At 56.6% G+C, this 14,178-nt stretch overlaps 1 protein-coding gene across 1 annotated transcript; it reads right to left on the minus strand.

Annotated features, from left to right (window-relative positions):
* Nucleotides 1-11,915: 11,915 nt before the first annotated feature.
* On the minus strand, nt 11,916-13,542 carry ENH_00010850 (RON10, related; the record flags this gene model as incomplete). The annotated part of the gene is made up of 2 exons (XM_013578831.1): nt 11,916-12,209; nt 12,880-13,542. 2 exons carry the CDS (start codon nt 13,540-13,542, stop codon nt 11,916-11,918), a joined length of 957 nt encoding a protein of 318 aa, XP_013434285.1.
* Between the last annotated feature and the right edge of the window lie 636 nt (nt 13,543-14,178).

The raw sequence follows: 14,178 nt of genomic DNA on the forward strand, positions 1-14,178 counted from the left end.
CAGCTGCAGCGGAAGCAGCAGCAGCAGCAGCTGCTGCTGCTGCTGCTGCTGCGACGGATATCAGCAGCAGCAGCTCCAAGGGCGGCCTTGAAGCAGAACAGTCACCTAGAGAAGGAGGTGTTGCCCCTTCTCTGGCTAAACGTGTTGCAGTAGCGGAGCAGCAGCAGCAGCAGCAGCTGCTGCTGCTGCCTCTGCGGCGTGGGCAGCAGGAAGTAGTTGCTGCAGCACACGATGGCCAGCTGTGTGCAGGTGCTGCAGAAGCAGCAGCAACAGCAGCAACTGCAGAAGCAGCAGCAGCTGCTGAAGTAGACGCAGCAGCTGTTGCTGTCGAAGAATATATGGATACAAGCAGTGGTCCGAGCCCACTGGTCACTGCAGCAGCACAAGCAGCAGCTGCTGCTGCCGCTGCTGTCGCTGCTGCAGCAGAAGCAGAACCAGAAGCAGCACCCGGAGCAGCAGCTACTTCTCCTAAGGGGGAATTACTGGCGGCGGGCTTAGAGCAGCAGGATACAGAGGAAGCAGCAGCAGCAGCTGAGACAGCAGCCGCAGCTGAGTCAGCAGCAGCAGCTGAGACAGCAGCAGCAGCTGCTCAGACAGCAGCAGCAGCAGCTGATACACGAGCAGCAGCAGCAGCAGCAGAGGTAGAACCAGCAACACCAGCCCAAAGACTGGAGAAAGCAACAGAAACGAATGAACAGGAAGCAGCAGCTAGCCAAATTGTATCAGCAGCAGAAGCAACAACTGCAGCAGCAGCAGCAGCAGCAGCAGCACAGTCGGCAGCAGCAGCAACGGAAGAGGCAGCAGACAGGACGACCGAGGATGTGAAGGCTGCCGTTGAGGTAGCAGCAGCAGCAGCAACAGCAACAACTGCGCCAGCAGCAGCAGAGTCTGAGGCTGCAGACGCAGCTGCTGCTGCAGCACCAGAAGAAGCAGCTTCTGCACCTCCGCATGCAGCAGCAGAAGACCCAGCAGCAGCAGCAGCAGGCCGTGCGGCAGCAGCAGTGGAGGGGACAGCAGCAGCAGTACACGAAGAGACAGCAGCAGCAACAGACGCAGCACTGACAGCAGCAGAAGCAGCAGAGGCTCGAGAGCCTGCCGTGTCTGCAGCAACAAGCACTGCAGCAAGAAGAGCTGCAGCAGCAACTGCGAGCAAGGCAGAACCGGCATTAGCAGCAGCAGCAGCAACAACGGCTTCACAAGCACCTAGCCACGATGCAGCAAAACCAGCAGCAGCAGCAGCAGCAGCAGCAGCAGCAGCAGCAGCAGCAGCAGCAGCAGCAGAGGAAGATGACGATGATGGAAGAGACCCCTGGGCCCCTCTGTCTTCTCCACTGCGGGAAGAGCTGCCCATCAGTAGGCGCAACAGCAGCAGAACATCCCTTAGTGACAGCAGCAGCAGCAGAAGCAGAAGCAGCAGCAGCAGCAGCAGCAGCAGCAGCAGTAGTAGTAGTAGTAGCTGGAGAACTGAGGGCTACAGGAGGCACACCAGCACTATGGCAGCAGAGGCGTACAGGAGCCACAGCAGCAGCAGCAGCAGCAGCAGCAGCAGCAGCTTTTACCGAAGTAGAGAGAGCTTCCGCCTGTTTCCCTCGAAGTATGAGGACTCAGCCCACAACAGCAGCAACACCAGCAGCAACAGCAGCAGCAGCAGCAGCATAAGGGAAGCGCGCAGCAGCGCCAGCGCCTATGGCAGGAGAGAAAGGCCGCACAACTCGATCAGCGGCAGCAGCAACAGCAACAGCAGCAGCAGCAGCAGGGGCTTCTCATCTCGCAGGGCTTCGCCTTTCCGGGAAAGCGAAGCAGCAGCAGCAGCAGCAGCAGCAGCAGCAGCAGAGGCGCCAGAGTCCCCGGACCCGTGGGGGCCCCCTGCGCCTTCCCCAGAAGCGCCTGCTGCAGCAGCAGCAGAAAGCGCAGCAGCAGCAGCAGCAGCAGCAGCAGCAGCAACACCCACAGTGTCCCTCAGCAGACAAGGCAGCGGGGGCTGTCTCTCCCGCGAAGGCAGCACAGCGCGTTCGCTGCGCTGCTCCCCCCCCCGCAGCCGCCACTACCAGCAGCAGCAGCAGCAGCAGCAGCAGCAGCAGCAGCAGCAGCAGCAAGATGAGTACTGCCGCAGCCGCCGGGACAGCTTCGACAGCCCCGAGGGAGCAGCAGCAAGGGCCTCCTTGGAAAGGAGGGGAGTGTCTCTTTCGAGACACAAAAGTCTCTCGAGGCGCATGCACCCGCGGCTGCAGCGCCGGCTGCGGCAGCAGCAGCAGCAGCAGCAGCAGCAGCAGCAGCAGCAGCAGCAGGAGCGCCGCCTCTCCCTCATGCACGCCAGGGGGCGGCCGCTGCTGCCCCCCATGGGCCGCCAAGTCCCTCCCTCAATGCGGGTGGGCAGGGGGCCCCCCATGGGGTGGATGGGGGGGGGCCCCCCGGGGGCCCCCGGGGGCCCGGGGGCCCCGGGGGCCCCGGGGGGCCCCGGGGGCCCCGGGGGCCCCGGAAACGCCCACTCCGGCGGGGGAGACCCCCGAGGGTACTGCTCCTGGAGAAGAGGGGAAGAGGGGCCCCTCAAGGCCTCCCACCACCCAGCAGATGGCCCTGGGTGGGCCCCAGGGGGGCCCCCCATGGGGGCCCGCTTGAGGGACTTGCCGGACTACAGGGGCGTGCGGGGGGGCCCCCACGGAAGCCCCCACGGGAGCCCCCGGGGGGGCCCCCACGGCAGCCCCCACGGGGGCCCCCTAGGGGGCCCCCACGGGGGCCCCCATGGGGGCCCCCACGGGGGGCCCCATGGGGGCCCCCATGGGGCCCTCCCGCCCCCATGGGAAATGAGACGCTCGCCCCCCCACGGGGGGTCAGAAAGAGACAGAAGAATGGATGCTGGGGGGCCCCCGGGGGGCCCCCCTGGGGGCCCCCCGGGGGGCCCCCATTGGGAGGGTCGAGGTGATGGACTTATGATGAGACCCATTAGGAGGCCTGCGTCCTCTCCTGGGTACCGACACCAGAGACCCCACCCTTGGTAAAGAACCAGCAGCAGCAGCAGCAGCAGCAGCAGCAGCAGCAGCAGCAGCAGCAGCAGCAGCAGCAGCAGCAGCAGCAGGTACTGACTGATGCTGCTGCCGCAGCAGCTCTGCTGCTGCCGTTTCTGGAAAGACACCACGGCCTCTTTTGGCCTCTTTTTTAGAAAGGCTCTATGCATTCTGTCTCGGCTCTGCTGCTGCCATTGCTGCTGCTGCTGCTGTTGCTGCTGCTCTTGCTGCTGCTGCTCATGCTGCTTCTGTTGCTGCTGCTGCTTTCCGACGCAAAGTGCTGGACATGCGCTAGGTCGCCGTTCGGCAGCAGTTGCTGCTGCTGCTGCAGTCGCGGCAGTGCTGCTGCTGCGGCAGCAGCAGCAGCACTGCCGCTGTGCATATCGTAGCTAGCTGCTACGGCTAGCTGCTGTGGCTAGCTGGGATGGCTAGCTGGGCCTCTTGCAGCAGCGCTGGCTGTGGCTTGTTGGCTTCGACACGGGAATTGGCCCCAAAGCCTTTTCCGCCATCCACTGTAGCGGCTAGCCGCAGCTAGCCACAGCTAGCCACGGCTAGCCGCTGCTAGCCACAGCTAGCCGCAGCTAGCCACAGTTGGCCACAGCTAGTTGCAGCTAGCCACGGCTAGCCAGAGCTAGCCGCAGCTGGCCACAGCTGGCCGCAGCTATCCACAGCTAGCCGCAACTAGCCAGATCTAGCCACAGCTAGCCAAAAGTAGCTGCACCTAGCTAGGGTTAGCAGTGGCTGACCACAGCTAGCCACAGCTAGCCACAGCTAGCCACAGCTAGCCACAGCTAGCTAGAGTTAGCCAGAGCTAGGTACAGCTAGCCAGAGCTGCAGTGACTATTTTTGTAAAGATGTCCATAGATATTAAGTACATAAGTAAAGAGCTCTTCAGATATATAGATTTAGAAATAAAGATGTCCATAGATATAATATATATATATATATATTAATGTATTGAAAAAGATATATAAATATATAAATAAAAATATTTCTAGTAAAGATCTGCAGCAGCTGCAGCCCCACAAACCGCCTCAGCGGTTTGCTGCAGTTAATAATTAGGGGCCAGAGGCCTGCTGTGCCGTATCGCTACTAAACCCTAAACCCTAAACCCTAAACCCTGAAAGCGTGGGAAAGGGGAGAGTTTACTAGTTAATAATTGCGCAGAAACGCAGCGCCATAGCCCTGCTAAACCCTAATAAGCAGCAAACCCTAAACCCTAAAACCCTAAACCTGAGTTTCTGAAAGTGTAAGGAACACTAGGCCAGCTCAGACAAACCCTAAACCCTAAACCCTCGCGCTGATAGGCGAGCGCTTCGCAGAGGGCGGCCTGAGTAAACCCTAAACCCTAAACCCTAAACCCTACACCCCAAAGTCAAACCCTAAAACGTGGACATGAAAAACCCTCTGGAGTATGAAGCCAGTTGTGAGTCAGCTGATCTAAACCCTAAACCCTAAACCCTCAAGAAGCCCCGTAACCTCAGCTGGGGACCTCAGTAGAGGATCGCTGCAAACCTAAACCCTAAGCCCTAAACCCGAAATATTTCTTGCGCAGAAAAAATATCTGTTTGAGCTTCGTAGCAAGTAGACGTTGAGGGATTAGGGTTTAGGGTTTAGAGCTAGGGTTTAGGGTTTAGTCCTCTGGGGCCCCGGGGGCCCACGTGGGGCCCCCACGACCTCCTTGTCTTATTATCTGTCCTTCTTTTAGAACCCTGTGCAGCTTCCTAAGCCTTCTCAGCCGAAATCTGAGATTTAGGGTTTAGGGTTTAGGATTTAGGGTTTAGGGTTTAGGGTTTAGGGTTTTCTGGGGCGGTGAGGCTCGGGGATGCAGGGCCCAATCCTTCCCCGAACTGCCGCAGCTGTTCGCAGATAGAGCAGCAGCAGAGGCAGCAGCAGCAACAGAGGCAGCAGCAGCAACAGAGGCAGCAGCAGCAACAGAGGCAGCAGCAGCAACAGAGGCAGCAGCAGCAGCAGCAGCAGCGGGTGGGACCCGTAATCAAGGGCTTTTGGAAGCAGCAGCAGCTGCTCGTAGCAGCAGAGGAGCAGCAGCACTGCGGCAGCAGCAGCAGCAGCAGCTGCAGCTGGCCATGGCGTCTGCAGGCAGCAAGCGGCCCAGCCCGCCCTCTGCTGCTGCTGCTGCTGCTGCAGCAACAGCAGCAGCAAATCTGGAATGCACAGACCGATGCGTTTGCTGCTCCCATGTCTTTGATGTTTCTTTTCATCCAAAAAACCCTAAAGTTGTTGCTGCTGCTTTATTGAATGGAGCAGTAGAAGTCCATTTGCTGCCAGACAAGCTGCTGCTGCAGCAGCACCTGCAGCAGCAGCAGCAGCAGCGGGACCACCAACGCGACCTCAAGAGGCAGCAGCGGCGCAAGCTCAGGCAGCAGCAGAAGCAGCAGCGAAAGCAGCAGCAGCAGCAGCAGCACGCAGACAGCAGCAGCAGCAGCAGCAGCAGCAGCAGCAGCGAGTCGTCAGACGAAGAGGCCCCAGAGCGCTTCTTAGAGGCCGATTTGGAGTGTCTAGACACCCGAACGCAAACCCTAAACCCTCACAAGCAGTCTTGCAGAGTTCTTCATTTTTGGAAAGACGGAAATGGTAGTTGCAAACCCTAAACCCTAAACCCTCAAAGTCCAAACCCTTGGCTCTACACCCCGCCCTCAAACCCTAATACAGAAACCCTAATTATTCATTCACATCAAGGATCTGCAGCTTCTCACTGGATTTGAAACAACAGTTTAGGGTTTCGGAGTCCTGTCGAGGGTTTAGGGTTTAGGGTTTGGGATTTAGGGTTTAGGGTTTAGGCCTTCATTTGCTGCAGCTATTTTAAGTGCCTCCGCGGATGGACGATGCTGCATATCTGATATCAACTCGGGGGTTTGCTCGTGGAGGTCTCTCCGAAGCAGGTTAGGGTTTAGGGTTTAGGGTTTAGGGTTTAGGGTTTAGGATTTAGGGTTTTGGGTTTAGGTTTTCTCTGTTAGCATTTAGGTTTTCTCTGTTACCAACTTGTGGCGCTGAGTTCATGACCCTTAGGTTGGCGCTTTTTCGCTTCATCATTTATTCGTGAGGGTTTAGACATTAGGCCTGGGGTTTAGGGTTTAGGGTTTAGGGTTTAGGGTTTAGGGTTTAGGGTTTAGGGTTTGTGGTTTAGGACTGGCTTCGACGCCCTCACGCCCATTTGCTGCAGCACTTTTGCTGCTGCTGACGAAACCGGCAATATATCTCTTTGGGACGAACGGCAGAAAAAGCCCACAAAGGTATTTCCCCCGGAAATGCCGGGGGTTTCGAGTGAGCTAGGGTTTAGGGTTTAGGGTTTAGGGTTTAGGGTTTAGGCTGGGGATTTAGGGTGTAGGGTGCGAACGACTTTGGGCAAGAGCGCAGCAAAAAAGGAAACTGCGTTGGGGTGTTCTAGACTTGCGGAGGTCGGTGCTTGGGGTTTAGGGTTTAGGGTTTAGGGTTTAGGGTTTGGGGTTTAGGGTTTAGGGTTTGCGGCTTAGGTTTGTGCTATTCTTCTAATATGCTGCTGGCCGCTGGCTGCGGCTACTTGGGCGTCTTCGACTTAAGAAAAAGAGTGCTGAAGGCTCGCAGTGATGAAGTGGATGCTGATTTCACCAGCGTTCTCAGGGCCAAAGTAAACCCTAAACCCTAAACCCTAAACCCTAAACCCTGAAACCCTAGGAGGTGGTGAAGCCGTAAAACTTGCATCTGTACTAGTCGCTACGGTGGCAGGTATGTAGATAATGGGGCCTTTTTCGAGGGTTGGCCGTTTCTTGCATGTTCTAATGTTAGCCTCTAGGGTTTAGGGTTTAGGGTTTAGGGTTTAGGGTTTAGGGTTGGCCTTGACGCAGGGAGGCTCTAAGGTTTGCTGCGGCTGCGAAGAAGGAGAAATCTGCATTTTCAGTTGGGGCGACTTCGGGGACTTCAGAGACAGAATAACAGATATAAGGACGGAAGTTAATGCCCTAGTGAGGGTTTAGGGTTTAGGGTTTAGGGTTTGGAGTTCAAGGTTCGGGTCTAGCTTTACAAGCGCCATGTTTCAGGCAGCTGTTCCACCTGCTGCCCTTTCTCGACCAGGACAAGTTGTCGAGCTTCTGTAGTCTGTAGGGCACTGGGTTCAGGGTTTAGGGTTTAGGGTTTAGGGTTTAGGGCTTAGCGTTTAGGGTTTGAGGCACGGGGTTTAGGGTTTGAGTTTGCAGGCGAAGTTTGACGAAGACACTCTTCTTGCGGGCTGCGGCGATGGATGTGTACGCGTGGTGCAGCTGCACCCCAATAGACTAGCAGGTAGGGTTCAGGGTTTAGGGTTTAGGGTTTAGGGTTTAGGGTTTAGACCCACAGGTTGGGCTTTCGAGTCTGGGGAGGCGAGGGCTTCTTGCGACGCCTCAAGGAAGAGATCGTTCTTGGGATTTGATTGTCTGACTGATTTGAATTGGAGTTAGGGTTTTGATGATACGTTTTAGGGTTTAGGGTTTAGGGTTTAGGGTTTAGGGTCTAGGGTTTGCCATCTAGGAATTTTGGCGGGGCACGGACGGCGCGAAAACCCGGTGGAGCGACTGGCCTTGAACAGCGACAAAACCCTGCTAGGTTTGTTTTGACAGTTTAGGGTTTAGGGTTTAGGGTTTAGGGTTTTGTGCCTCTGGTTGTGTGCACGGCAAGGGGTAAATACTGTTAAGCGCAAGATGTGAAACTTCAGTTTTGAGTTTGGTGTTCAGCGTTTAGGGTTTGGTACCTAGGGTTTAGGGTTTAGGGTTTAGGGTTTAGGGTTTCGGGTTCTGTGTCTAGGGGCTAGGGCCTGGTGCCTTGGCTCTTAGCGCGCAGGCTCTATGCTGACAGCTTATCGAGTAGTTTTAGGTTTTGCAGTGTAGGATTTGGGGTTTAGGGTTTAGGGCACAGGGTTTAGGGGGGTTTAGGGTTTAGGGCTCAGGGTTTAGGGGGGTTTAGGGTTTAGGGCTCAGGGTTTAGGGGGGTTTAGGGTTTAGGGTTTAGGGTCAGGGTTTGCTGTTTGCAGCAACGGCTGCGCACGACGACCGCATCCGGATCCACGACGCGACAAAGGTGGAATTCATGAAGACCAAGGTTGTCAGGCGGCTCAAGAAAGTAAACCCTAAACCCTAAACCCTAAACCCTAAACCCTCGGCTTCAAGCCCGAGCCTAAACACCAACCCCCAGACACCGAACCCAAACCTGTGCTTTAAGTATATTTGCTGCTGAGGTGCAGCAAACCCTGGACCCCGGCTGTGTGGCTTGCACAGCCCGAAAGCCCAAACCCTAAACCCTAAACCCTAAACCCTAGGCTGCAGCTTTTTCCATGTTTATGCCTCGCAGTCGCAGCAGCCCCGCCACGACTTGCGGGCCGGCAGAGATTTCTTTGAGGACTTTTAGGGCTGCATGCAAAGTGGCTGAAATGATGTTTCAAAAAAAGCAAAAAGAGTATTCAAAAAGATCTTCGGGATCATTATTTGAGAATAAATTTCTTTCTCTCTTTTTAATTTGAAAAACTGCTTCTGAATACGAACAATTTGACGCCAGTGGAGCTCAGTCTCAACCAAAATCCCAAACCCTAAACCCTAAACCCTTAAAGTGCTTTAGTGTCTTGCGCGAAACCCTAGCTGCTGCAGGTCCAGTTAAACCCTAGCCAACGCATCCGCATGCATGCAGGGGCCTCTTTTGGGGCTTTCTGCGTGGACTCAAAACAGCCAAGGCCGCATCACAGCTAGCTAGCTGAGCCATTACAGCTAGCCGTAGCTAGCTGTGATGGGTAGCTACCTAGCTAGCTAGCCGCCCAGCTAGCTAGCTAGCTAGGTTGATGTCCATCTGCGGTTGTGGTGGGTAGAAGGAGTAGCAGACATGTAGGGCAGCTAGCTAGCTAGCTAGCTAGCTAGCTAGCCATGCAAGTTGGCGCCTGAGCCAGCTAGCTGGTTGGCTAGCTGGCTAGCTAGCTAGCTGACTAGCTAGCTATCTGACGAGTGGAGCTGGAGCTGCTGGCTTCCACGATCCGACGGGCCCGATTATTAAACGCAAAAACGATTTGCTTTTCAAATTAAAGGTTCTCCCCGTTGCTGCTGCTGTTTCAGTTGCTGCTGCAAAAGCAGCAGCAGCAGCAGCAGCAGCAAGGCACCTGTACGGTGAAGCAGCGCGAATGGAGCAGCAGCTAAAACAGAGCTGCTGCAGGTGAAGCGCGCGCGGTGTACGTACACCTTAAAAAGGCTAGCCATTTTACTGACCCTAAAGATTTGCAATTAAAAGCGAATAGGAAGGCCCAAATCAATTTCCTGCTGCTGCTGCTGCTGCTGCTGCTGCTGCTGCTGCTGCTGTTCTACTAAGCTTTCTGCTGCTCCTCTGCTGCCGTGTGCCTCTTGGGAGGCCCTTTAGGCTTGACAATGTCGCGGCCGTCGTTGCAGCCTGAGACCTTCCGCAGGGAAACTGCAGCAGCAGCAGCAGCAGCAGCAGCAAAGGTGAACAGCAAGCCTCCACCAGCATTTGATAGGAGCACGAAGCAAAAATAGCAGCAGCAGCAGCAGCAGTAGCAGACCAGCAGCTGCTACGGGACACCAGGTCTGCTCAACCACGCACACTGCACGAACAGCAGCAGCAGCAGCAGCAGCAGCAGCAGCAGCAGCAGCAGCAGCAGATGACTGACTGATATCAGCAACAGCAGCATCGTAGGGGTAGACGGGGGCGGTGAGGAACTCGGCGCCGCTGGGGTGTCTAGACAGCTGAATGTTGAGGTGGTTGAGGCGGCAGTCCGCTTTGCTGACATTTCCACTTTTATATTTTCCTTCTTTTTTTCCTTTTAGTCGATTTAAAGTTTCCGCCAACTCCAGAAAAGGGGGTTCGAAGCAAGCTTCGCGCAGGCGCTCCCACGGGCACAAACTCCTGCAGCAGCAGCAGCAGCAGCAGCAGCAGGGGGTGAAGTGCAGCAGCAGCACAAGCAGCGGGAGGCTCGTGTGAAGCGCTGCAGCAGCAGCGGAAGCAGCAGCAGCAGCAAGTGGAGCCGCAGCGGCCAATGCGCATGCAGTAGCAGCAGCACCAGCGCCGAATGAAGCGCAATGAGCAGCAGCAGCAGCAGCAGCCAATGCAGCCCAAGCAGCAGCAGAAGCACGAGCAGCAGCAGCATCCAATGCAGCCCAAGCAGGAACAGAGTCACGAGCAGCAGCAGCAGCCAATGCAGCCCAACCAACAACAGAAGCACGAGCAGCAGCAGCAACAGAAGCGCGAGCAGCAGCAGCAACAGAAGCGCGAGCAGCAGCAGCAGTCAATGCAGCCCAAGCAGCAGCAGCCAATGCAGCCCAAGCAGCAGCAGCAAACGCAGCCCAAGCAACAACAGAAGCACGAGGAGCAGCAGCAACAGAAGCACGAGGAGCAGCAGCAACAGCAGCAGCAGCAGGTGCAGCAGCAGGAGCAGCAGCAGTTAGCTGACTGGGTCCAGGGGTCTGCTTCTGCGAGGAAGTGTTTCCAGGTTTGTCTGTAGAGAGCCTCCTTTTTGCTGCTCCACTTTTCGAGACTTTTGGGTTTTTTTCTGAAGACATATTTATCTCTTTTGTGTCTTCGGAGAGTTTCTTTGAGGGCTTTGAGCCGCACAGCACTTAGCTGCTGCCGCCGCAGCAGCAAAACCTCGTGAGACACTGCAACGCCCTGCGGCTCTATGACAAACTCTGCTGCTGCGCTGCTGCTGTAAACTGCTGCTCCTTCGGCTTTGGTGCAGGTCCGGGCCACGTCCACCGGCAGTGCAGCAGCAGCAGACAGCCACAGGTCCTCCCCGTCCTCCGCGCACTCTTGCTGCTGCTGCTGCGCAGCAGCAGCAGCAGCAGCAGCAGCAGCAGGCGGTTCGCTCGGGTACAGCCCGTATTCCTTCACCACGGCGCTCTCCCACTCGATCTGCACAACGCAACACACCACGCAGCTCACTCCCATGCTGCAGCAGCAGCAGCGGCAGCAGCAGCAGCAGCAGCAGCAGCAGCAGCAGCAGCAGCAGCAGCAGAGGACTGACGTTGATGGACACGTTGCGCGTCTTGATGGCTGGGTTGTCCCTTTCGCTCACAACGCTCCAAGTCCCTTTTTGAGACCAAACTGAAAACGCCAAACACAAACCCTAAACCCTAAACCCTAATCTCAAAACCCTAATCCCTTTCTTGGCCACTGCATCTAGATAGCTACCCACGTAGGCAGCGGGGCACCCCCGTGGCTAGCTGGTTTGCCATAAATCTAGCTAGCTAGCTATCTAGCTAGCTAGTTAGCTAGCTAGCTAGTTAGCTGCAGAGGCAGACACCCACAGATTCCCCTCAGGACTCAAATAGCTAGCCACATATGCGGCGGTGGTACCTAGCTAGCTGACTGCGTAACTAGGTAGCTGCATTCGCAGCTAGCTAGCTGCATGCGTAGCTAGCTAGCTGCCTTCCTAGCTAGCCAGCGGCACGCCTGGCTAGCTAGCTAGCTGCCTGCCTAGCTAGACAGGTACCAACTGCGCGCTTAGCTAGCTAGATGTCTACCTATCGTGTGCTTAGATGGCTCTACCCATAGAGCTAGCTGTCTATCTAGCTAGCTATCTAGCTAGCTAGCTATCTAGCTAGCTAGCCACCTACCAAGCTAACTAGCTATCCGGCTAGCTTAGCAAGCAAGCTAGCTAGCTAGCTGGCAATCCACCTAGCTAGTCACCTAGCTAGCCAAAAATCTAGCCATCCACCTAGCCAGCTAGCAAGCCTCCCAGCTAACCATCCACCTAGCTAGCTTGCCAGCTAGCTAGACCACCCAGCTAGCCATCTACCTAGACACCTAGCCATCCAATTAGCTAGCCAGACAGCCGCCCAACTAGCTAGCTAGCTAGCCAACTAGCCAGCTGGCTAGCTAGCTAGCCAACTAGCCAGCCAGCTAGCTAGCCAGACAGCCGCCCAACTAGCTAGCTAGCTAGCCAGCTAGCTAGCTAGCTAGCTGTCGGGGTCCCGCACCTCTGTGGAGGTCTTCGGGGAGGCAGCCTTCTGTGGATTTGAACTCTTGGCGCTCGAGAAAGACCACAGGAGGCCCCAGTCTGAAGGTGCGGGTTTCGACGACGTGAATTTGCTGCTGCGGCAGCCACTGACAAGACCCGAAGGTCTGCTGCTGCTGCTGCTGCTGCTGCTGCTGCTGCTGCGCGGCCGGCGTGGCGCTGCTGTCCGCCTCGCTGTAAAAAGAAACCCCAGACACCCACTCAAAAAACGGAGACTCCGGCAGCGTCTGCAGCAAAGCCAAACCCTCAGAACCCAAACCCTAAACCCTAAACCCTAAACCCTAGACCCCCGCGCGCCCCAAACCCTCGCGAAACCCTGAACTGCCGCAAACCCCAAACCCTTACTAAACCCCAAATCGCCGCAAGCCACAAACCCTTTCTCAACCCTAAACCCCCGCAAACCCCAAACCCTCGGGAAACCCTAAATCGGGGCAAACCCCAAACCCTCGACAAGCCCTAAACAAAGAGAAATCCCAAACGCTTAAACCGCCGCGAGCCACAAACCCTAATCAAACCCTCAACCGCCGCCAGACCCAAACCCTCGGCTTCAAACCGCTTCAAACCCCAAACCCTAAACCCAATGCACTTGCAAACCCTTAACCACCAAAAGCTGTCATTGTTCTAAACCCTAAACCACCACAAACCCGAAACTCTTTTGAGGAAAACAAACCCTCAAAGAGGAGCAGAGGCAAGAGAAAACCCTACTAACTCCCAGGGTTTAGGGTTTAGGGTTTAGGGTTTGGCCCCCCTAAACCCTGCAAAGAAAGGCAGCAGCAAGCTGAAGTCCCGTCCCGCGCGCAGCGCCGCGTGTTTCGTCGCCGCGCCCCAGCGCGTAGGGTTTAGAGTTTAGGGTTTAGGGTTTAGGGTTTAGGGTTTAGGGTTTAGGGTTTGGGTCACCTGCCAAGTGCCGCAGAGCATGGGCAAACTGCCAGCTTCTCCGTACTCCGGAAGAGTGCCTCCAGTAATTCTCTTCAAATTAATTCTTTCTTTTCTCAAGGCCTTTTGCATGCGCTGCTCGAGGGCTTCCAGCCCCGCGGGCAGCGGCAGCCCCACTGACGAGACGTGCGCAGCGCCTGCTGCTGCTGCTGCTGCTGCTGCTGCTGCTGCTGCTGGGGGCGGCTCGGACGCTGCTGCTGCTGCTGGGGGTGCGGACGGCTCTGCTGCTGCTCCTGCTGCTGGGGCAGACTCGGACGCAGGCGCTGCTGCTGCTGCTGCTGCTGCTGGGCTCTCCGGCGCGCCCTGCGCAGCGGGAGCAGCAGCAGCGTCTGCTGCTGCTGCTGCTGCTGCGGGGCCTGCTGCTCCGGCTTTGCCTGTTTCGTTTGCAGCAACAGTGGCTGGCTCGCTCGCGCCGGCTGGTGCTGCTGCTTGCTGCTGCTGCTCCGGCTGCTGCTCCTGCTGCTGCTCCTGCTGCTGCTCCTGCTGCTGGAAGGAGGGAAGGAGCCAGGGGTCCTCTTCCTCTGCCCACCGGGGATCCTCCGGCTGCAGCAGCAGCTGCTGCTGCTGCTGCTGCCGCCTGCGCTGCAGCACCTTGTGGCTCTGCTGCAGCAAAGATATTCCCATGTCGGTCTCCACTGTGGGAATTTCGTATCGAGACAAACTGGGAAACCCCCGCTGGCCTGCAACCACCAATTCTTAAACCCTAAACCCTAAACCCTAAACCCTAAACCCCAAGGCATTGCTGATCACAGCAGTGCGAAGCCGCACCTCTGTGCGCTGGTTTGCTAAAGCTTGGGCCTAGGGTTTAGGGTCTAGGGTCTAGGGTTTAGGTACCTGTGAGCTGTAGAGCCGCTAGGGGCATGGGGAGCAGTGCTGCTGCTGCTGCAGCAGCAGCAGCAGCAACAGACAGCATCCCTTTAGTCATCTGCACGGCGCAGCAGACGCAGTGAGCAGGCCCGTCTTCCCCTTTAGGGTTTAGGGTTTAGGGTTTAGGGTTTGGCGGCCTAGGGTTTGGGGCTTACGCTTTTCCAGAGATAATATTTGCTGCCTTATGCGCTCCAGCAAGGCTTGCTGGCGCTGCTGCTGCTGCTGCTGCTGCTGCTGCTGCTGCAGCGCCGACACGCGGGAAAGAAGCAAGGGTTGAAAAAACCCTAGGCTTATTCAATGTTCGCGAATTAGGGTGAATCTGACGGCCGGGGGTTTAGGGTTTAGGGTTTAGGGTTTAGGGCTCGGGCTCGGATGGACCATTCGTCAGCCGTA

Source organism: Eimeria necatrix, genomic scaffold (genome assembly GCF_000499385.1).
Source record: "Eimeria necatrix Houghton genomic scaffold, Enh_scaff132, whole genome shotgun sequence".
In the NCBI taxonomy this organism is placed as follows: Eukaryota; Apicomplexa; class Conoidasida; order Eucoccidiorida; family Eimeriidae; genus Eimeria; species Eimeria necatrix.